Source organism: Microcaecilia unicolor, chromosome 6 (genome assembly GCF_901765095.1).
Source record: "Microcaecilia unicolor chromosome 6, aMicUni1.1, whole genome shotgun sequence".
In the NCBI taxonomy this organism is placed as follows: domain Eukaryota; kingdom Metazoa; phylum Chordata; class Amphibia; order Gymnophiona; family Siphonopidae; genus Microcaecilia; species Microcaecilia unicolor.
This window is the reverse complement of record NC_044036.1, coordinates 81,965,252-81,990,548: the sequence shown is the minus strand read 5'-3', so window position 1 is coordinate 81,990,548 and position 25,297 is coordinate 81,965,252. Positions and strand designations below refer to the sequence as shown.

The 25,297-nt window shown below is 39.6% G+C and overlaps 1 protein-coding gene across 1 annotated transcript; it reads left to right on the top strand.

The window, feature by feature from the left end:
* Window positions 1-22,710: 22,710 nt before the first annotated feature.
* LOC115472452 (olfactory receptor 1020-like) lies at window positions 22,711-23,658 on the top strand. The gene has a single exon (XM_030206741.1). It carries the CDS (start codon window positions 22,711-22,713, stop codon window positions 23,656-23,658), a length of 948 nt encoding a protein of 315 aa, XP_030062601.1.
* Window positions 23,659-25,297: the final 1,639 nt, after the last annotated feature.

Here is a 25,297-nt window from a genome sequence, read left to right as displayed (position 1 = left end):
GCCAGGAACTGCTGGACAAGTTAAATTGCCTGTTCTGGGCTAACTGCTAATTTTCAGCAGCACTTAACCGGTTAGTGCCGTCAGAGTAACCCTATAAAAGTCAGTCCTATCTTTATGCAGTAATCCATAATCGGTTAAGGGGCACTTTTATGAAGTGGCGGTATGAGAAAGGGAAATGGGACTTGATATACTGCCTTTCTGTGGTATTTTGCAACTACATTCAAAGCGGTTTATATATATACAGGTACTTATTTTGTACCTGGGGCAATGGAGGGTTAAGTGACTTGCCCACAGTCACAAGGAGCCCAATGTGGGCTTACCGCTTGCTAAAAGGGAAGTACCACTGGGCTACTACAGCAGCCTGGCGGTAGTTCCCTTCAATTTTTGTAGCCAGATGGCCATTTGGGGGGGGGGGGGAGCACTTGCAGCCACCCATTAAGGTGGTGGTAAGGGCTCCTGTGCTAACCTGGCGGTAACCGGGAGGTGTTCAATGGTGCCCGATTACTGCCAGGTAACCCCCTGTGTAAATATTTTGTAATATTTCTACTAGCGCCAGAAATGGCGTGTGCTGTGGTGGAACTACCACTGGCACCCGTATTAGGCCAGCGGCAGTTTTGGGTTCCCACACGGCAAACCATTTAGTGAAAGGGCCCCTTAGAGTTTGGCTTCCAAAAAGGCAAATAATACATCTAAAATACATAAATCTAACTTCCAATATCCAACACATCAACTATTCACTGGATATTCACTGGAGAGCTTATGCAATCTGCATTTCATTCCTTGGTCCCAAATCTACTGTTTAACAAGCCCCTTTGCTATTTCTTGATTAAGTCAACTAATTGCAAGTCTCAAAACACTTTAATGATGTCAAGAGCAATTAACAAAGCAATTACAATTAGCAACACTAACTTTTAGTGTATTGGAAGTTACTGGTTTGGGTAAACTGCATCTCAAATATATTATAGACAGTCTTGAGATCCTTTCCATCAGTCTTCACTAACTATTCACGGCTAATGCAACATACTGAAAGAAACCTACAAATCAAAAGATGCAGAACAAGGTATGGCAATGATTTTACACTCAGTCTGTAACAACGAGAAAGCTTTGGGGACATGAATTTAACTAGGAGGTACTAGGGAGGATAATGGCAGGCAAAAAAATCACTTCCTTCAAGCATTTCACCAATTATGAACAGAAAGAGAGCAAGCTTATCAATCAATGGCTCACCAAAGAACAGCCTTTAGCATCCTACTCATGATGTACCATGGTTCAGTATTCCTCACACTGCTCTGCCTATATGTCTGTCTCAGTAGGCATCACTAGTAAAAGAGTGAGAGGTTTATTTATTTAAGGCATTTATAATCTACCTATTATCTCAACTCTAGATGGAATACAAAAATAACATTCACGACAAATATGCACAAACATCTCATGACAGATGTCAAGCAAACAGAATCATAAATAAAACACAATGAATGAATTTCAAATCACCATTAAAACTCAGACATGATAAGCCAGTTGAAATAAATAAGTCTTTACATTTTTCCCAAATGGTAGATCTCTTACATTCTGAACTTCCAAGGAAAGTTCATTCCACAGTTTAGGTTCGACAACAGCAAATGCCCTTGCTCTCTGTAGCAGTTAATTTAGCAAGCATGCCAATTACTGCAAAGCAGTGATCCTGTCCATCTGGCGTGGACTAAGAAATAGAAGTTCAGGGGTTCAGCAGGTGTCATGTGTGTTAATCTTTATCACTTTCTGTATTAGTGGCCCAGAAGTATTCTGTGAGGCATTATTGCAAATTGATTTCTACCCTTGATAGTCCTTTCAAGCTCTTGAAGGCTGTTGCTGGTACTCATAATTTGATTTTCCTCAGTTTTTTACTGTTGTAGTCTGGAATTAAGTTCCTACCAGCATCTTACAGACATTTAGACATGTCCACATTTTATAAATTTAAAAAAGTGAATTGCTCTATGTACTATGTTTCTTGTTACCAGCACCATATAGGCTTAACATTTTGAAACTGCTCTAAGGATTTTTTATTCATTATTTACATTTCATTTTGAATTTAATAACCATTAGAACTATGAAGAAAATTTTTGCTAAGTCATCAGTGGCTAAGTATGCAGGTAATTTTGTAATCACATCATTAGCTAATTTTCAAAGAGAAAGTAGAAAGTGATGCTGCCCAGATAAATAGCTCTCACCAGCCCCTGTCAGTAATTTGTAGTAGCATTATCTGAGTAATGCTGCTGAAAATCATTAGGAAAGGGATGGAAAATAAGACAAAGAATATTATAATGCCTCTGTATCACTCCATGGTGCGACCTCACCTTGAGATTTGCATGTAATTCTATATCTGTCTGTATCTCTTATTATATTTGTATTACTTTGACAGAACCCTGACACAGGCATAGATGCCGAAACACAGCCCATTTAAGGTCTGAAAATAAAGATTGTTTGCTATCCTCAGTTCTGGGGGCCCTTGGTGCTTTGCTTTGTTACTGTTTTACTTTTTGTGCTTTGGTTTGCCTCTCTTTGTGTTTGGGTAATTCTGGTTGCCATATCTCAAATATATAGCAGAATTAGAAAACGCTCAAAGAAGGGCAACCAAAATGATTAAGGGGATGGAACTCTTCTCATATGAGGAAAGGCTTAAGAGGTTAGGATTATTCAGCTTGGACAAAAAAGATGCCTGAGGGGAGATATGATTAAGGTCTACAAAATCCTGAGTGGTGTAGAATGGGTAAAAGTGAATCTATTTTTTACTCTTTCAAAAAGTACAAAGACTGGGAGGAAATATTTTTTAACTCAGCGAATATTTAAGCCGTAAAACTCATTGCCAGAGGATGTGGTGTCAGCAATTAGCATAACTGGGTTTAAAAAAAGGTTTGGACAAGTTCCTGGAGGAAAAGCCCATAGCATCTTATTGAGATGGACATGTGGGAAGCCGCTGCCTGCCCTAGAATTGGTAGAATAGAATGTTGCTACTCTTTGAGATTCTGCATTGAATCTTGTTACTCTTTAGGATTCCAGAATCTTGCTATTCTTTGGGGTTCTACACGGAATGTTGCTACTATTTGGGTTTCTGCCAGAAACTTGTGATCTAGATTGGCCACTGCTACATGGACCATCGATCTGCCCCAGTATGACTGTTCTTATATCTGATTGCCTCAGCACTATCCGGGTAGTGCCAGGGCAGTCCATAAGTGGAGTTAGAAGTTATCCAGATACTGCTGATATTCAGTACCAATATCTAGCTATATATCTATCTGGAGAAGTTAGAACAGCAAAATAGCAGTCCTAACTTGTTCAAATATTTATTCAGGTACTGGCGGTGAATTTCAGCAGTATCCAGATCACTTTTAGCAGTACAGTCTGGAGCTAAATATACAAGTATAGATTTCAACAGCACAGTCAGTGTTTAAATGTAATGCTAACCATGATGTTTAAATATTGGGGGAGAGGTATTGACAAAAAGGAAACATTTATCCACCCAGTCTACACATTTTCGTTCAGTGGAAACTGTGCCCTCTGATATTTTCTTCAAGCCCTATCTGACACATGCTTACTTTACTTTTTTATCTTCAGGATTTCATTGTCTTCCCCTCCTTTTGTATTCTGACTATTTAAAAACTTGTACAGTTTCCTGGTTTATTTATTGCTGTGCTACACATTAACCCCACTTTTATTTTTTGCGTGTTTGATTTTTTTTTTTTGTTTATTGTTGTACTATGCATTAACCCCACTTTTTTTGCTTGTTTGATTTATTTATTGTTGTGCTATTCATTAACCCCACTTTTGTTTTTTCCTTGTTTCATTTTTTTTGTTTATTTATTGTTGTTGTATGCATTAACTCCACCTTTTTTATTGTTTTATTTTTTTGGTTTATTTATTGTTGTGCTATACATGAACCCCCGCCTTTTTTTTTTTTTGCTTGTTTGATTTTTTTCTTTTAATTTCTTTCCTGTGTTTCTTCTGATGCATTTTATTCTTGCTATTGTTAATCATAACCCAGATTTGTACACTGCTCTGATGCTCCTTTAAAAGTGTGGCATATTAAATACCCCAAATTAATATCCAAAAAGGCTTCAAACTTGCTGTTAAAATATAATCACTCTCCAACCTGTGCAAGTTATATTAAACAATACTGTTTATTCATATATGAAGCTATCTAACGGGAGGAAAAAAAGGACTTCAGAAGCTCACAGGACTAGCAGCTGAGTTGCTTCCTCATGAAGCTTAAAAAAAACCTCTATTTTGTTTTAATTCTTCATGTTTAACTTGAGTTTTTCTAGGGATTTTTAATAGAAAATAAAATTCTAAACCTTTCAAGTCCAGAACTTCTAAAAAGATTATAAACAGCGGGCACGTATCTTGATCACAATACTGATGTACTCTACAGTGCGTCACTGTTTCACTTTAGGCTTCCTCAGGACCAACATTCATACTCGGCACCAACAGTACCCATATAATCCTTCCTTTCTCATGTTCTGGACTGGAAAAGTCCCGTAACCTGCTAACTTCTGGATCTTCACACAGGGCTCCCTTTCAAAAAATGTAAAGTACTGCTTAAAACCCATTGCTTCACCCAAGCTTTCCAATCAATTGGGCTGGAGAGCTAAAATTTAATATCTAAAAGAAGACTACACTTGTGGCTGCCCCATTATGGCATTCTCATAATTGAGATTACCATCATCATCATAATTGATATACTGCAAAGTCAAAATATTATCTAAGTGGTTTACAAAATTAAAATATAATAAACTATAATAATAAAAATAAAGCTTACCAAGTTACAAACGGGGAAAGTTGCAAATTCCAAAGCTAAAAAGTAATATGAATCAAAGAAATGGGGAAACAATAAAAAGAAAAAGTGAATTGGCAAGACAAAACTAGTGCAAACATGGAAAGCCACAAAAACAGAGATGCTCAAAAACCTTATCCAGGGGAAAAGATGAGACCATAATAATAAATGTTTAGTGCTAACCTGAATTTGCAGTGTGATTATAAAGTGGTTCCAAAGTACAGAAGCCATGACTGTCTTTCTGTGCACTTCCCATCCTCCTTGCGTGTCTTAGAATTAATTTAATCTCTCTAGCGCTTCTGTTTACTCCCTTATAAAATTTAGTTGTAACCTAGGCCCCCAACTGTATTATTCTCCTTGCTCTCTGTCCTAATTTATTAATTTGGGGCTAGATTCTATATATGGTGCCTGAAAATTATGCACAGGAAAAAAACACGCCTAGGCATATTCTGTAAAGTATGCCTACATTTTATAGAATAGGCTTAAATTTCCATGCAGTATTTAGAATAATGCTGGGCACCTCTCCATGTGACCAAATATAGTCATGGCAATTTACTTGGCGAAAACCCTGACACCTAAATTAGGTGTATTCTATAACAACGTGCATAGATTTTAGAAATGTCCACACCCTGCCCATGGCTCTGCCCCCTTTTCAACTATGCAACTTCGAATTTAGGCACACCATGTTACAGAATACGCTTAGCACGTTGTGTGCTTAAATCATAATTAATGCCAATTGGTGCTGATAATTGCTTAACATCCAATTGACAGTGCCAATTAGCTAGTTAACCAATTAAGTTACATGTACTGTTATAGAAGATGCTTTGATTTCTGCACGGAAATTAAGTTGCTATATATAGAATCTCGGGGTTTATGTGTAAACCGCTTAAATGATTTTATTATTTGTAATTTTATTTTTTTTTTTTTTGGATCATTTTTCCATGTAACTTGTAAACCCCTTTGTTCTTTCCTGTTGTATTGTAAGACGATATAATAAGTTCAAACAAACTAAACTAAATCTGAAAGGTGAGAACAATCGAGTGCCCAAATATTTACTACTGATACCTAGATAGTGACTGGCACTGAATATGTGGACACAAATCAGCCTGTGGCAGTCAATGTTTCTAAACTACTAACTACAGAGGGCTGAATATATCACTTAGTATTATATATAACTAGTAAAAGAAGCCCATTTCAAAGCAAATGAAACGGGCGCTAGCAAGATTTTCGTCGCCAACACCCTGGGCAACCCCTTCGTTGTTCTGCCATTGCTCCGCCCTCCAGGGCGGGGCCCGGAGTGATTCCCCCCCCCCGCCTCCCTGCCTCCCTCCCTTGTTCTGCCATTGCTCCGCCCTCGAGGGCGGGGCCCGGAGCGATTTTGGTGGCTTCACCACCACGAACCTTCGAACCTTTTTGAAGGAAGTCAGAGCTTGGCTTCACTGACATCAGTGTCCTCAGAAGGTTGAGGGTGAGTTTTATTATAGTAGATACTTACATAAGTGCACCGACAAAATTACCTTCTAAATGAAGACATAGGCACTTCTTGATTCATTTTGTGCAGATTCAGCTATTTGATTCTCACCTTAACATTAGTTTCTTCACTTTAGTATTTATGTATAATGCAGCTGTTTATGTCTGTTTAAAACATATAGATACATCTTGTGAATAATACAATAAAACAGAATAACAAGAACAATAACAACCCTTTCACTACCCGACTTATCCTAACTCCCTAAGCCCACCAAATTCCCTCATTAATCTTGCCAAAAATTTCAACTCCTGATTGGTAATTGGTCATTGAAAGGGGGAACCAATCCAAGAGTGGGAATTTATTCACTCAACATCTGCCTCCCTCCAACTTTCTCAACACTACAGTTTTTAAACCCCTTCGGGTGGCTCAGCCCTGTTATACACCCCTGCTATGAATACTGGGAGTGTTCCTAATATTTTTAACCTTGGGGCTTGTCCTTTACTATTGGAAGTTCACTGGTCCTTCCTTACTCCTTTTTTGTGTTTTGGACTTTGCTCTCGTAGGGAATCCACTTTTTTCACTCTTGAATGGGGAATAATGCATAGGGAGTCATTCTTTAATAATTAGAATTTTGTGTAGGTTTTGAATAAGAATGTGGATAAAGGTGAGTCAGTTGATATAGCACGTATGAATTTTTAGAAAGGCATTTGATAGTCTCTCATGACAGACTCCTCAGAAATTTAAAAAAAATCTTGAGCTAGAAGGTCATGTCTTACTTTAGATTAGAAACAAAGATAGGAAACAAAGATTGGGGCCATTTTACTAAAGCTTAGCGGGGTCCTTTACTAAGTTGCAGGAAAAAGGGTCTGGTAGCGGCAGGGGCCATTTTTCCCACACGCCAGGGCACTTTTTACCGCAGCTGATAAAATGCCCCCCCCCCCCAAATAGCCACGAGATAAGATAACTCTTATCGCATGGCCATGTGGCAGGGAGCATTTACTGCCACCCATTGAAGTGGCAGTAAGGGCTCCCGTGGAAACCTGGCTGTAACATGGCAGTGTGCGGTGATGCCCAATTACTGTTGGGTTAGCGCCACGCTAGGGAAAAAAATTCCTGGAGTGCTGTAAATGGCACACACTCCATCTGGAACTACCACTGGTGGCCACATTGGGTCGGCAATACAGTGAAACCTCGGTTTTTGTTGACTTCGGATTTCATCGAATTTGCTAGCGAAAATTTTGTCTCGGTTTTCGTCGGTTGCTTTGGATTTTGTCGGCATGCCCACGCTGCTAATTTTGCGTTCTCCTGCGGCATTCTTCTGGGGCGTTGTTTCTCGTTGTGTGATCACTGCCTGCTCTCCATGTGGAGTAAAGTACAAGTGTTTGTGGAGAAAAATCAGCCAGACAAAGCTGTTGCAGGCTGTGTCTGCAACTTGTTTAATGATGTTTTGCCCCATTTTAGGCAAATCTTAAAGAGGCAGCAGAAACAAACCTCTTTGGACAGCTTTCTTGTGCGACATGGGTCCACTGACTCTGAAGCTGGTCCTAGTGCCAAAAGACCAAGAAGGGAAGTGCCCCCCCCCCCCCAGATAATGCCTTGATACCTACTGTACGTATGGAGGGGGATCCCCCTTCCAAACATTAATATCTGCACCTCTCTCCCTCTTCCAAACGCCAAGAAGAGTCTTCAGAAAGGTAAATGCCATGTTAAATGTTCATTTATTCTATACATTTGTCTTTTTTATTCATGTAAAAGAAAAATTTCTTATTGCCTCGGTTTTCGCCGATTATTTTTGGACGGATTAACGACGAAAACCGAGGTTTCACTGTAGTTCCGTTTTAGTGTGTGGTAAGCCTGCATTGGGCTTACCACCACTCTGTGTGCGCTATCAGAATTAGCACACGCTAAATGCCAAACATCCTATTTTGTACCTATGGGCCACATTGCTCATAGCGTACACAAATGTTTGTTAGCATGCGCTACATTTTAGTAAAAGGGCCCCTAGTTCTAACCTGTCAATTTTCTGAATGGAAACCGGTAAATAGTGAAGTAACCCAGGGTTCTATTGGAACCAGTGTTTAACTTATTCATTAATGATTTGGGAAAGAGAGAAAATGAATAAATGATGCAAAAATATTCACAGCAGTTAAAACACAAGCAAACTTAAAACTGCTATTGCTAGGTCGATTCTTAAAAAGTCTGATTTGGATCCGCTGCAAGCGAAGAACTATTGTCTGGTTTCTAATCTCCCATTTCTCTCCAAGGTTCTTGGATCCATTGTCTTCTCTCAGTTACAATTATGTTCAACAAGAACCAAGACTACTACTGCTACACTAGAATAGCTAACGATAATTTAACCACACATCATTTCTTTTTATTTTCTCTTTATCTTTCTTTTTCTTAAGAGTACCCTCAGCAAAAAACACTGTTTTCAGGAAATTACATTTCTATTGCCCAGTGGCATAGTACTTCTTTCATCAGGCTACTCTTTTTTTCATTGGGTGTACGTGCTATTACATATCAAATAGTGCTACAATACAAAATATAAACAGATCAAAATCAAAAAGTGAACTTATCTTTTAACGTTTTATCTGCATTCTCACTCAGTCCTTGCTTCACTCTCTCAAGGTGCCACAATGCCTCCCCCTCTCAGTTACAGGCACATGCAGAATCAGTTGATGCCCTGCACCCCTGCCAGTCAGGGTTCAGAGCAGGTTTCAGCATGGAAACTGTCCTTGCAATGCTCTTGAGTTGTAACCTCTATTAGATATTTGGGTATTATTCTCGACTCAGTACTCTCAATTTCTCAAGTTTCTTCTATACTTAGAACAGGATTTTTCTTTTTGTGTAAGCTCAGAGCGATTTGTAACTACCTGGATACGGACTCTCTTCATTCCTTGTTCTATGCATACATTAAGTTACATTATGATTATTGTAATGTGGCGTAAGCAGGTATCAGCAAGACTAATTTAAAATGCTTACAGACTCTTCAGAATACTGTGGTTAGGACCTTATGCAGAGCAAAGTGGCGCGACCATGTCACACACCTTTTGAAACAATTGCATTGGCTTCCGATAGACTTTAGAATTAAATTCAAAACATTGACTCTTATGCACAAAATATTTTACAATAATAAACCTGATTATTTATCATCATTGGTAATTCTGTATAGTCCATGCCGTACTCTTTGTTCTCTGACAGACAACAGACTTGAGCTGCCTCATCCCGCCAAAGCGAAATGGAAGTGAACGAGATCCAACGCTTTTTAATTCTTGGTCCCTGTGCTGTGGAACTCGTTACGTCAGTATCTTAGACTAGAAAACTCTTATCCCTCATTCTGGGCTGCATTGAAAACATATTTATTTCAGATGGCATTTGATAATCGCTGATCCTGTACTCAAGGGTATGGGTATAGGGGCAGTGGGTGACAAGTTCTGTGCAACTGATTTTACTTATTTCTCATACATGTGTGTGTGTTCTCTATGCTATCAAATTATACCGTTCTAATTTTAGTTTGTAATTGTGTAAACTGCCTCGACTCGTGTACAAAAAAGGCGGTATATTACATCAATAAACGCTAACTGCAGAAGTATTTTTCCAGATTGCTGAACTGGGCATCTAAATGGCAGCGAAAATTTAGGGGGTAATTTTATTAAGCACTGTCTCCATATTACGCATGTTTTACATATGGACAACAGCTATAAAATTGTACACAGTATGGTTACAGAACACCTTTGTGGTTAGAAGGGCCAAATAAACCACCCCTAAGATCTGTAATTGCTAATGGTATGTTGGAAAAAACACACTGGTTGGGCCATGGCCCCATTGGTCTGCCCTATTCTGCTATCTATGCACAACACATGTATAAAAAGTAGGTGAACCAAAAGATTGTGTAAAACTAGGTATAATCTGCACAGTACTGGATTACTATTCAAATATTAAAATTGAACATAGATAAAACAATGTTCTTTATTGCTTCTAATCCACACATTCAATCTTTTTGGAAAATGATAATTACATACTCCTCCAATTTAGTTCAGACAGCAATTCCATTAGACCCAGCCTTTATTCTTCTCGGCATGCCTCTTCAGCATTTAGGGGTCCTTTTACAAAGACGTGCTGAAAAATGGCTTGTGGTAGTGTAGGCACAGGTTTTGGACGCGCACCAATCCATTTTTCAGCGCACCTGTAATAAAGGCCCCTTTTTTTTGCCAAAAATGGACGTGCGGCAAAATCAAAATTGCTGCGAGTCCATTTTGGGTCATATACATAAGTACATAAGTATTGCCATACTGGGAAAGACCAAAGGTCCATCAAGCCCAGCATCCTGTTTCCAACAGTGGCCAATCCAGATCACAAATACCTGGCAAGATCCCAAAAAAGTACAAAACATTTTATACCGCTTATCCCAGAAATAGTGGATTTTCCCCAAGTCCATTTAATAATGGTCTATGGACTTTTCCTTTAGGAAGCCGTCCAAACCTTTTTTAAACTCCGCTAAGCTAACCGCCCCTACCACATTCTCTGGCAATGAATTCCAGAGCCCAATTACACGTTGAGTGAAGAAACATTTTCTCTGATTTGTTTTAAATTTACTACATTGTAGCTTCATCGCATGCCCCCTAGTCCTAGTATTTTTGGAAAGCGTAAACAGATGCTTCACATCTAACAGATGAGTTATATGCTCCAGACTCACAGCAGTCAGAATGTGATGCTGAATTTAGAAATATTGGAAGAGAGACAGCTTTATTATGAACATATGAAAAATATCAGATATAGTTCACAGGTGACCATTCAGAAGCAGTTTAACCATGGGAAAGTTAGCTAAGCCTACAGGTAAGTCTAGTGTTCTAATATGAAAATTAGCTAGAGGAGGCGTGATCAGGTGAAATGTGGGAGATATAGATTTAATAAACAAATTTTCCTCCGGCTAAAGAGAACTGAAGGTATAAAGGGGTGAGTACGCAATGCAGAGGACCAATTTTTTATATCAGCAAAAACATTAACTAGTTGCCACAGTGTACAACCCTTTTCCTATAGGTTTAACTTGAAATTTTCTCTAGAAATGGGCATTTCCCCCATAGTTTTAAACTGAAACCTTTTCTAGAGGTAGAAACGTAACAGAGAAAAACCTTAAAAGGCTCAAATCTTGTTCTAAAAGACAGTTATTTTCTGTTCTTTGGTTGTGGAGAGGTAGCACGGCCACTGACCTCAATTAGGTGTTAAGATGTGAGAATATTTGCATAGGTTGCTGAGTTAGCTTGAAAGAGCCTGTTTTGAAAAGGTCCCCTTAGGTTCAAAACTATATAAATAGGAAAGGCCCCATTGAACTTTCTTTCTAAGAAGTTCTGAGAGAAGAGGACATTTCTCTGGTAAGTGAACACTAGTTTGTTTTGTGATTTGGGAAATTAAAGATTGGGGTTTAAAGGAAGAATTGTAGGTTAGTGATAGACAGAATAAATATATAAAAAAGCCAATTTTATCAACTAATCTCCACAGACTTTCCCCCTTAGTTTTAAACTTGAACTTTGTACCACAGCATTGGAGGCAAAATCACATAGTAAAAATTTTTCTTAGCTTTATTAAAAGCAGGAAGCCGGCAAAAGAATCAGTTGGCCTATTAGATGACTGAGGGGTAAAAGGGGTGATCAGGGAAGACAAAGCCATTGCAGAGAGATTAAATGAATTTTTTGCTTCGGTCTTCACCGAGGAAGATTTGGGAGAAATACCGGTGCCAGAAATGGTATTCTGAGCTGACAAGTCGGAGAAACTGAATGAAATCTCTATAAACCGGGAGGATGTAATGGGACAGTTCTATAAATTGAAGAGTAGAAAATCTCCTGCACCAAATGATATTCATCCTAGAGTACTGATAGAACTGAAAAATGAACACACGGAACTATTGTTCGTAATATGTAATTTATCCCTAAAATCGAGTGTGGTACCGGAAGATTGGAGGGTGGCCAATGTAACGCCGATTTTTTAAAAAAGATTCCAGAGGAGATCCAGAAAATTATAGACCGGTGAGTCTGACATCTGTGCCTGGCAAAATGATAAAGACTATCATAAAGAACAAAATTACAGAGCATATTCAAAAGCATGGATTAATGAGACAAAGCCAACATGGATTTAGTGAAGGGAAATCTTGCCTCACCAATCTATTACATTTATTTGAAGGGGTGAACAAACATGTGGACAAAGGTGAGCTGGTTGATATTGAGGGGCATAATTGAACGAAAACGCCTATCTCCATGGGCGTTTATCTCCGAGAACGGGTCAGTGAAGGGGCGGACCGAACCGTATTTTCGAAAAAAATAGACGCCCATGTTTTATTCAACAATGTGTGAGCTGGGCGTTTTTGTTTTTCAGCGATAATAGAAAATGAAAGCGCCCAGCTCAAAAATGAATAAATCCAAGACATTTATTCGTGGGAGGGGCCAGGATTCGTAGTGCACTGGTCCCCTCACATGCCAGGACATCAACCGGGCACCCTAGGGGGCACTTTTACAAAAACAAAAAAAAAGGTCAAAGAGCTCCCAGGTGCATAGCACCCTTCCCTTGTGTGTTGAGCCCCCCAAATCCCCCTCAAAACCCACTGCCCACAAGTCTACACCATTACTATAGCCCTAAGGGGTGAAGGGGGGCACCTACATGTGGGTACAGTGGGTTTGGGGGGGTTGGACGACTAATAAGCATTAAGCAGTACAATTGTAACAGGTAGGGGGGGATGGGCCTGGGTCCAGCTGCCTGAAGTCCACTGCACCCCCTAACAACTCCTCCAGTGACCTGCATACTGCTGCCAGGGAGCTGGGTATGACATTTGAGGGTGAAAATAAAAATGTGTGAAACATCATTTTATTGTGGTGGGAGGGGGTTAGGTACCACTGGGGGAGTCAGGGGAGGTCATCCCCGATTCCCTCCAGTGGTCATCTGGTCATTTAGGGCACTTTTTGGGGCCTTATTCGTGAAAAAACAGGGTCCAGGAAAAGTGTCCTAAATTCTAGCTAAAAACGCATACTTTCTTCCCATTATCGCTGAAATGCGCCCATCTTTGTTCGGCAGATAACCACGCCCCAGTTCCGCCTTCGCCACACCTCTGACACACCCCCATAAACTTTGTCCGCATCCGCGACGGAGTGCAGTTGAAAACGCCCAAAAATCGGCTTTCGATTATACCGCTTTATTCGTTTTTGTGAGATAAACGTCCATCTCCCGATTTAGGTCGGAACTTGGGCGTTTTTCTCGTTCGATTATAAGCTGGATAGTGTACCTGGATTTTCAGAAGGCGTTTGACAAAGTACCTCATGAAAGACTCCAGAGGAAATTGGAGAGTCATGGGATAGGAGGTAGTGTCCTATTGTGGATTAAAAACTGGTTAAAAGAAAATAGAGAGCAGGGTTAAATTGTCAGTATTCTCAATGGAGAAGGTTAATTAGTGGGGTTCCCCAGGGGTCTGTGCTGAGACTGCTGCTTTTTAACATATTTATAAATTACTTAGAAATGGGAGTAACTAGTGAGGTAATTAAATTTGCTGACGACACAAAGTTATTCAAAGTCGTTAAATTGTGGAAGGATTGTGAAAAATTACAAGAGGACCTCACGAGACTGGGAGACTGGGCATCTAAATGGCAGATGACGTTTAATATGAGCAAATGCAAAGTGATGCATGTGGGAAAGAGGAACCCAAATTATAGCTACGTCATGCAAGGCTCCACATTAGGAGTCATCAACCAAGAAAGGGATCTAGGTGTCATCGTTGATGATACGTTGAAACCTTCTGCTCAGTATGCTGCTGCGGCTAAGAAAGCAAATAGAATATTAGGTATTATTAGGAAAGGAATGGAAAACAAAAATTAGGATGTTATAATGCCTTTGTATCGCTCCATGGTGTGACCGCAACACGAATATTGTGTTCAATTCTGGTCACCATATCTAAAAAAAGATATAGTGGAATTTGAAAAGGTGCAGAGAAGGGCGACGAAAATGATAAAGGGGATGGGACGACTTCCCTATGAGGAAAGGCTAAAGCGGCTGGGGCTCTTCAGCTTGGAGAAAAGACGGCTGAGGGGAGATATGATAGAGGTCTATAAAATAACGAGTGGAGTGGAACGGGTAGACGTGAAGCGTCTGTTTACGCTTTCCAAAAATACTAGGACTAGGGGGCATGTGATGAAGCTACAAAGTAAGCATACAAGTAGTATATAGTTAAGATCATATAGTCGATCTATACAATTTGAGATGTAGATGTCTAAATAGCAGAAGTGGGAAGTCCACCATAAGCCATGAGGTAAAGGGAAATGCTTATCTAGGTTAGAGTCTGGATTACAGGGCATGATGATAGATTTGTCAAAGTTCATGGTGAAGCCAGACAAAGAGTCAAATTCCAACATGATGGAGAAGAAATGAGGCAGAGAGTTCAAGAGATCACTCAGATAAAGCAACATATCATCTGCATATAGGGAAATCTTATGAATCTTTCCATTAATAACAATACCTTTAAATCTCCTTGTCAACCACAAGAGAATAGCTAGGCGTTCTAAAGCAAAAGCAATTAAAAGAGGTGAAAGTGGACATCCTTGGCAAATTCTTCTATAGAGTTGAAAAGACAGAGAAAGAGCATCATTGACATTAACATATGCAAGAGGTTTGAGATAAATGGCTTGTACCTAGCTCAAAAAATTAGGGCCAAAACCAAAACTTTCAAGAACACAAAATAAATAGGGCCATTCCACTTTATCAAATGCCTTTTCGGCATCTAAAGAGAGAACTGCCAACTGCCAAGTCTTCAGAATCCTTAGAGGTGTGATAAAGAATATTAATGATACATCTAATATTATCAGAACCATAAGTATAAAGCCAGTTTGATCTGGGTGGATACATTCAGTAATAGTTTACTCCAATCTTTGACTGAGGATTTTAATAAATATTTTATAATCTACATTCAATAAAAAGATAGGCCTATAATTAGAGCAAATAGTGGGATCCTTCTGATCTTTTGGGATAACCGTGATAGTTGCCTAAACTGAAACCTGTTTTTCAATCCAACATTGAGGGCCCTGTTTACTAAGATATGGTAGCATTTTTAGTGCACACTAAAATTTAGTGTGCGCTAATGCTAGAGACTCCTATATATTCCTATGGGTATCTCTAGTGTAAGCTAAAAATGTTAGCGCACCTACAGTGCAGCTTAGTAAACAGGGTCTTGAGTTACTGAAGTACGCTTGGCTATTACAAAATTTAAACGAAACAAGGTGACTGGTCCTGATAAGCTTCCAGCCAAATATTATCAAAGTCTGTCTGCCCATTTTGCTCCTTACTTAATGGAAGTGTTTAATAAAGTAAAATATGCAAAGTCTTAACCAGGACTGTGGCTGACAGGGCCCAAAACACAGTCTGTAGTTTGTGATTGCCACACCCCAAACACAGTCTGTAAGTTTCTGTTCTCTCTCTCTCTCTGTGGGTTTCTAGGTCTGGCCCAGCCAGCCCTCAGAACAAGGCTTACAGGTCTTCAAATCAAAATTTGGCTTACCTCAGCTAGGTCACAGTAGTTAGACAACTGTCATATAGGAGTATGCTGGTGCTTCACCTCTTCCTTCCCTGGGCCTCCTTAACCCACTCTGGCCCTGCCTTTTATACTTCCAGGTTCCTGTCTTTTCGGCTCCATCCCTCCGGTCTCACTTCCTCTCTGGGTGTAGCTAAGGGTTTTAAGGTGGCTCGTAGTACCTGAGGCATCCTTCTTAAGGGTGAGGGGCAGTGTTCTGTATATCCCCTCACAGGGGCGCTATCTAATACATTTGAGTGGCACTTAACTGGTTATCACCGCTGAAAATTAGTGGTTAGTGCCTAAGTGAAAGGCGGCTATTTTGGGGCTTTCCAGGGCCAGAGTCAGCACTTGGCAGGTTAAGTACCAGTATTCAGCACTTAACTGGCTAAGGTAACTGCATACATGGGAGCACATAAAACACAGTCGTATCTTTATGCGGTAACCTATACCCAGTTAAATACTGAATATCATTTTCTTTATTTTTTTCTTTTATTTCCTGGAACTTGGATCTAAATAATGTGGATAAAATTTTAGATTTTTTTTTCCGTGTCGAAATTATTTTCCTGTTACTTTATGTATGGATATTGCAATTAATATGTAAATGTAAAATAAAAAATATATTAATCAAATACTGAATATCGACTTCACTAGTTATGTGTTAGCCGGCGCTACTTAAACTGGACAATCAGAGTCAAAGGCCAGACATCACCCAGTATTGAATATCAGGGAATAATGCTGGCAGTGGTCAGCAAAATGCTCACTGTTGTCAGCTGAATATTTAGCCCTAGCGTTTTTTTAAAGACTTGTAGGCACCTACTATATGTGTATTTATAAAATCAGCTAGAATTAGGCTCCATCTTTTCCTCTCAACCTAGGTGTTATAAATTTACCTCCAAAGAGTGGATTCACACACATTTACATCTTTGAAGCAGGTACAAATTTGGGTACTACTTGGAATTAATGTGTAAATGTATTTTATGTGGAGGAGTAGCCTATTGGTTAGTGCAGTGGACTTTGATCCTGGGGAACGGAGTTCGATTCCCACTGCAGCTCCTTGTGACTCTGGGCAAGTCACTTAACCCTCCATTGCCCCTGGTACAAAATAAGTACCTGAATATATGTAAACCGCTTTGAATGTAGTTGCAAAAACCTCAGAAAGGCAGTAAATCAAGTCCCAATTCTCTTCCCTTTATAAAGGCACATAGATGCCTATGCTGCCTGCATAATATAGGTGTCTTTTTGGATATTTCATACATGTACTCTGTTAAGAAATTAGTCCCACATTTGGACAAGTGCAGAATGAGAATGAAGGAAAAATGGAGGCAATAATCAAGCTATCAGCAGTATGAGAACCACAAGGGAAGTTTTTACCCATGGGCTACCCACAATAATCAAAGCAAAACTATAGCACTTGCCTGGTTAGCAGGTGCTACTAATCGGATAAGTGGTGGCAAAAGAGATCTACTTCAGGAAGCAGGTGAAAGCTTGGCTCTTCAACCAGGCCTTTAACGGAAAAAGTAACTAACTTGTTAGTCTCACTCACACACACAAGGAGTGACACGGGCTGCACATACTGCAGCAGGACATGTTTATCCACTTCTACCTTAGCTGAGATAAAATTTAATCATCTCTCTGGCCTCATGTGCGCTTTTCTTTAAATTAGTCACCTTACTTTCTAACTCCTCTTACTCTCTTACCTATCTGTATGTTCCATCTTTGCTTATACCCCACATTATCAATTAAAATGTTCTATTACGTATTATGTTGACATTTTAAGCAGTATACTATCACGCCATACTTTTTATTGTTATTTGAATATTTTACTGCTGTAATTGCCTATTGCTCATGTTTGATTTATTCTTACTGTACAATGTCTTGAGTGAATTCCTTTAAAAAGGTGATAAATAAATCCTAATAAATAAATAAATATTCAGAAGCACTAAGCAGATATCCTTTGACTGCCTCAGTACAATCTGGACAGTACAGGGTAGTCCATGGACAGGTTATCTGATTAGCGGCCATATTGAGACTGCTAACTGGATAACAACCCACATAAATTTAGGATGGCAAAAAGACTGTCCTAATGTTATCCAGTTAGCAGTTTGAATATCACTGCTAACCGAATAGTACTTCCGGGTCAGTGCTGAAACTGAATATCCAGTTTTATTTTAACCAGAGCAGCTAGCGTTTTACTTAACTGCTGACTGCCATAGTCAAGTATTGGGCCCTGTGTAGTTTTGCTTTCATTACTGACCCCTCAAAGTATTCCCACATGCTTTTTGCATGAGTATCTTTTTTTAACGCCATACCAAGATTCATCCGAACAACAAACGAACATCTACACTTCCGAAAGCTGCTGAAAACATACCTCTTCAAACAAGCCTATCCAAATGACCCAACTTAAATTACGACCCTAATCCACACCACTAACATTAATCATGCCTAAATCCTTCCCCCCACATCTCTTCCTCTTGTCCTTCTCTATACAATTGTATTATCTCTATGATACTTTGTACCCATACATTATGTTATCTCTTTGATACTTTGTACCCATACATTTGCATTCTATATTGTATTTTAACACTACGGACAGAAAACAACGATAAACATTACAAAAGAAAAAATATGGAGGGAGCCTATGTTACAATCCAAAATTAATTCCACCCTATCTCTCTCTACATAATTGAAGAGGTTTCCATAGAGTGCCTCTTCTGTTCTTCTGTATTTCTTGAACACTCCTCTTTTGCCTTTAGTTTTTCAGCCATTTGTTTGGACTACCATATAGGTTTCCTTTTTCTCCTGCTTTTATTTACTTTCCATTCATAAAGATCTATTGCCATATTTGTAGCAGCTTTGAACTTGGACCACTGTCTTTCCATTTCTCCTAAACCTATCCATCCTGACAGCTATTTCTTCAGGTACTCCCTCATTCTACTAAAGTAAACATGTTTGAAATCCAGGGTTTTGAGTTTTATGTGTTTGCACACCACTTCAGCTCACGTATCAAACCATATTGTGTGATTATCACTGTTGCCTTGGTGGCACTGTCTCAATTTGTGAGCTCTAGATCCAGGCTCACTCTTTCCCTCATTGCTTCCATTACCATCTGTCTGAGTAGAGCACTTTGGCAATCATCCACAATCTCTCGGCTTTTTTTCTGAGTCTACAGATTTCCAATCCACATCAGGGAAGTTGAAATCTCCCAGCAACTACACCTCCTCTTTAACTCCTGACTTATGGATACCTTCAATCAGATCTTTGTCCAGCTTCTCCATTGTGCTGGAGGTCTGAAGGCAGCACCCTTTTAGATACCAGTTCCATCTTCTCCTGGAAAAAGAATCTGGACCTATATCACTTCCTCTTTTCCCCAGGTTCCCTGCATCTCAGCAGCTTTAATATTGTTTTTCACATACAGTACCACTCCTTCGTCCCTGTGGCCCTCATTATCCTTCCTAAAACAGATTATAGCCTTGTTTGGTTGTATCCCATTCATGGGAATTGCTGAACTAGGTCTCTGTGATAGCAACAATACACAAGTCTGCTTCAAACAACAGGGTCTGCAAGTCCTGAACCTTGCTACTTACTGTAAGCATTTGTGCTCATAGCTTTCCATTGTTTGCCCATGAATGAGCTACTTAGAAGCTTCATCATATTAACATTATCTTCTCCACTGCTATCACGCTTTTGCTTTTGTTTGGGGTGATTCTGAATTCTCTTGGTTCCTTTTGTCACCTCCACTCCCTAGTTTAAATGCCTAGAGACATATTGAGGCTCATTTTCAAAGCACTTAGCCTCCCAAAGTTCCATAGAAACCTATGGAACTTAGCCTCCCAAAGTGCTTTGAAAATATGCCTCATTGTCTGAATTTCTCCCCAAGGATAATTTTTCCTACCATAGAAAGTTGTAGCCTATCATTACAACAAAGATTTTTGTTTTTGTCTATATTGCCCCATCCTCCTATGTTTCGTTTTGTATAACGTAGTCTTTCCTTTTCCTTTACACAGGTTGATAGTATTTTGGAGAAAGCTATAGTCTGAACCCAAGACTTTAGCTCCTCCCCAGCTGCTAGAAAACTTTCTGTGCTCCATGTGTGCTTTTGTTGACCAGATCATTTGTCCCCAGGTGAATTACAGCATTGTTGTTACAATCCTTATTCTCTTCTCTAATCACAGACAGGATTTGATTGGTATTCTACTGGCAGAAGATCATGGAAGGCGTTTAACCTTGCTGATAGCCACAGACTATGTCCCTAAGTTAATGCCTAGCAGTAAGAATTTTCTGTTTTGAATTGTTTTCTCAGTGCTTTGTGGGTGACGTTTGCACTGAGTTATGTTCTTTGGGCCAAATTCTATAAATGGCACCTTAAAAACTCGGCACTGAAAAACCACACGCTTCAAGCTCTTTAAACCTTCTTAGATTTTGAGCTCTTTGAGGCTTTTCCTTCCACTTTTTCAAATATATGAGATGTTATTTTTCATTGAGTGGATTTGTTTATGTGATTTCATAGTATATTTGGTTAATCCACACCCGCTTGTTTATTGTTATAGAGGATTCGTTTGAATTACAAATCCATATATGACAAGAATTAATATAATAATAGGGTATACAGACTTGGAGGCTTAGGCTTGAGTTTAGACCTCATTGGTGTTATTAACCATCACATCACATAATAACTGAAAAGTATACAAAAATCAATTAAATATGTGATTTCAAATTTAAAGTGAAAATCAGGGTAAAAAAGTGATTTCAAATAAAAATAAAAATCATACACAATGATTCTAAATTGCCATTTCAATTTACTTGGTTTGAAATCATAGCAAACACTGATGGTACCCACATTTTTTTTATAATCTAGGAAGGGACCAATTGAATGGCACCACCTTATAAGGTAAAAACAAGCTACAGTATAAAATAAGGGAGAAGCTTGACCTCACTTCTTTTTTAGAACCTGGGTTTTGAGATGTGTGTGACAATTTGGTGTGTTCAGCCCCGGCTTGGCATGAGATATATTATATTGGGCCATGACAGAAACTAAGAGTAGGCCTAGCCAGTTCCAAGTACCCTATCCTGCTTATAATCGAACGAGAAAAACGCCCAAGTTCCGACCTAAATCGGGAGATGGACATTTATCTCACAAAAACGAATAACGCGGTATAATCGAAAGCCGAACTTGGACGTTTTCAACTGCACTCCATTGCGGAAGCGTACAAAGTTGACGGGGCGTGTCGGAGGCGTGGTGAAGGCAGGACTGGGGCATGGTTATCACCCGAACAGAGATGGGCGCCTTTCGCCGATAATGGAAAAAAAGTATGCGTTTGTAGCTAGAATTTAGGACACTTTTCCTGGACCCTGTTTTTTCACGAATAAGGCCCCAAAAAGTGCCCTAAATGACCAGATTACCACCAGAGGGAATCGGGGATGACCTCCCCTGACTCCCCAAGTGGTCACTAACCCCCTCCCACCACAAAAAATGATGTTTCACAACTTTTTATTTTCACCCTCAAATGTCATACCCACCTCCCTGGCAGCAGTATGCAGGTCCCTGGAGCAGTTGCTAGGGGGTGCAGTGGACTTCAGGCAAGTGGACCCAGGCCCATCCCCCCCTACCTGTTACAATTGTGCTGCTTAATGCTTAGTCGTCCAATCCCCCCAAACCCACTGTACCCACATGTAGGTGCCCCCCTTCACCCCTTAGGGCTATAGTAATGGTGTAGACTTGTGGGCAGTGGGTTTTGAGGGGGCTCAACACACAAGGGAAGGGTGCTATGCACCTGGGAGCTCTTTTACCTTTTTTTTTTTTTTTGTAAAAGTGCCCCCTAGGGTGCCCGGTTGGTGTCCTGGCATGTGAGGGGGACCAGTGCACTACGAATCCTGGCCCCTCCCACGAACAAATACCTTGGATTTATTCATTTTTAAGCTGGGTGCTTTCATTTTCCATTATCGCTGAAAAACAAAAACGCCCAGCTCACAAATTGTCAAATAAAACATGGACGTCTATTTTTTTTCGAAAATACGGTTCGGTCCGCCCCTTCACGGACCCGTTCTCAGAGATAAACGCCCATGGAGATAGACATTTTCGTTCGATTATGCCCCTCTATATCTCTGTCCTGGTGATGTCACTAAACTAGTGCCAAAATCTGAGGATGGCCTTGCTTGCCCGTCACTAACACTGGCTGTAATTCACCCTCAATTTTGTGTGGGTGAAAACAAATCTAATATTGTATGGCTATATTTTTGCTTGTTCTCTTAAGAACTCCTTACAACCTGATATTCAGCTGGTGAAGAGCCGAGAACGTTAAATGGACAACTTTGTCATATTATACCACATTTTCACTCAGAGAATCTGATTATAGTGAGCAGACAAAATTTGTCAACAAAAATGTATCCCTGCTTTTTCGTCGGACATACAAGTTTGCACAGATTCAGTCAGATAGTATTTAATATCGTGTTCCCACTCAAATTTTCATTCTTGTCTGCATAGTAATTTTGTGCAGATAAAGTTAGCTAAAGGAGGATATCATTGCAGGCAGATGTATGCAGACAAAAGTTGATTTTACCCGCATACATCTTCTGAATATAACTCCTCTGTGAATTGTATGCCATTTATCATTCAAGTGAAACTAATATGGCAATAAGAGTTTTGATGAATCAGTGCCATTGTGGAGTCAAGACCAGTCTGAAATGGATTTTAAAACAGTCCTAAGAAAAAAATGTGAATGGCAAAAATATCATCGTTCCACAAATATTCCACTTTGACTTCTTTTCTTTTTTTTTTTATTTGCAGTGATTTAAGAACACTTTCCTAGTTCTTTATTCTAACATTCCTTTTCTTTTTCTTTTCAGTTTCCGATGCCACTATTGGCCCCTAAGAAGAGTGAATATAAAACAATGTCTAATGATAGCAGGGTCACCGAATTCTTACTCTTAGGTCTCTCCCACTATCCACAGCTGCAGACTGAATTGTTTGCACTGTTTCTAATGATTTATCTGATGACCTTGTTAGGTAATATTCTTATCATAACTGCAATTGGAATAGACTCTCGCCTCAAAACCCCAATGTACTTCTTTCTTGGCAATCTCTCTGTCTTGGAAATGTGCTACACGACTGTCACTGTCCCCAACATACTTTCAAATCTCCTGAGGAAGACAAACTCTATTTCTTCATCTGCATGTTTTGCTCAAGCTTACATTTTCACGATGTGTGCAACTACAGAATGCAACATCCTAACCGTGATGGCTTATGACCGTTATGTTGCAATATGCTTCCCCTTGCGCTACACAATTATTATGAGCAAATGGGTTTGCCTGAGTTTGGCGGCTGGATGTTGGATCATTGGCTTTGTGAACGGCATAGTACAGACTTTCCCCATGACGTTGTTACCTTTCTGTGGACCCAATGGCGTGGATCGTTTGTACTGTGAGATCCAACCTTTGCTCAAACTCTCCTGCACCGACGCCTATTTGAATAAAATATTAACCTCTGCTTCTGCTTCTTTCTTTGGGGTTTGCTGCTTGTTGCTCATTCTTATTTCTTACATCTACATCACTATTGCCATCCTGAGGATTCCTTCAAAAGAGGCCAAACGCAAGACCTTCTCCACCTGTGCTTCTCATATAACAGTTGTCATTCTTTACTATGGAGCTCTAGTGTTCATGTATCTGAGGCCAACATCCAGTTCGACACACAAGGCAGACAGCGTGATTTCCACCATATATTGTATTGTGATTCCAGTACTCAACCCTATAATATACAGCTTAAGAAACAAGGAAGTTAAGCGAGCCCTGAAGACAGCAATACAGAGATATATTTTAGGGACTTGCAAGAGAACCTTGTAACAGTATCTCTCTAATAAGCAGCAAAGATTACATCGATTTCTATACCTGATAAGTAGCCCAAGTTCCATCCCTGAACAGAAAAAGTAATGATTTCACTAACTGGTGGTGAATGACATCACTAACAGCATTTGTTGGCCAATGTTTTCCTCCTGCTCCTTTTCTCTCCAGCTCATTCAGAACCAGACTGGGATATAGCTACATGGACCTTCACTCACACTATCCAAGAACATTTTCCACTATTTTATATTCTCCCCTTTCCACCCCAAATACTCAGTTGGGTCATTGCAGTGACCATCCAGTAGGGAGAGCATAACCTAGCTTTCTTCAGCCATAGACCTTGATTAACACCATCTAGGTATCATTCCAACACAATCATTAGTGTTCTGCTGTCCCCCTTACCTCCATCTATCAGGAAAGCTGCAAATGCTGCTTTTACAGTATCTTCAGCCCTGTTAACCTAGAGAGCAGAAATTCTAACCTGGGAATTGAACTAGGTAATCTTCTGCATGGCCTTAGTTATTTTAAACATGTCATCAATAAATCTCAGCCTCACTAAACTTTGCTTATCTCACTCTTTCAAAATAGAATCAGTAATAATATGGTCAACATTTATATAGATGGCTGTTGCTACTGTCACATTTATAAATGAGACAGTTATGGCATTGCCATACTTTACATTACGCAAAGCTTATATTCCACAAAATACCATCATAGTTCAATGAGGATAACTGAGTATAAAAAACTGAACCATAAATTTCAAGACTTAAAATACAAATTCCTCAAATTATATCATAAAAACTAAATACAAGCTGGTACTTCAATATAAAAAATTTTGGCACAGGAAAGTCTTTAATGCTTTCCTAAAATGTAAATATATCACTTAGGGACACTTTTCCACAGCGGCAGTAAGTCCAATTTGGGCTTATCACTCACTCTTCTGGGACTACCGCTGGCAGTAGTTCTGCCCTGAGTACACACCATTTCTGAGGGAAAAAGAAAACCCCCAGAAATGGCTTGCATGGCGAAAACCTGGCGGTAATCGGGCATCACCACATGCTGTCCAGTTACCACCGGGTTAGCGCGGGAGCCCGTATCACCACCTCAATGAGTGACGATAAGGGCTCCCCACTGCATGGCCACGTGGTAAGAGTTATCTCACCGTGTAGCCATTTTGGGGTGGTTTTCACCGGTTGTGGAAAAAATGGCCCTGGCATGTGGGAAAAATGGCCCCCATTGCTACCGCAGTACCCTTAGTAAAGGACCCCTGATAGATCTAATAGATAATGGTAACAAATTCCATAGATTTGCAGCATGATACGGCAATAAAGATTGTAATATTTTTACCGATGTAATCCCTTTGTTGGATATTGTAATAAATTATAAAGATTTTGACTCAAGAAAGAATGTAACCATACATTCATATATAGTGGAACCACTCCATGGAGAATTTTAAAAATCATCATACCCGACTTAAAATATAGTCGACCTTCAATAGGCAACCAATGTAACTTGAGGAAAAAAAGGAGTTATGGAATCAAATTTACAAAAAGAACACATCGATCGAATTGCTGTATTTTGAACTATCTGAAGCTGATAGATATTTTAGTACAGTCTATAATAGCAAGATTATAATAATCAA

Bases quoted from the DNA above. Each gene is read 5' to 3' on its own strand.
- LOC115472452 (XM_030206741.1), top strand. From the start codon at position 22,711: ATGTCTAATGATAGCAGGGTCACCGAATTCTTACTCTTAGGTCTCTCC.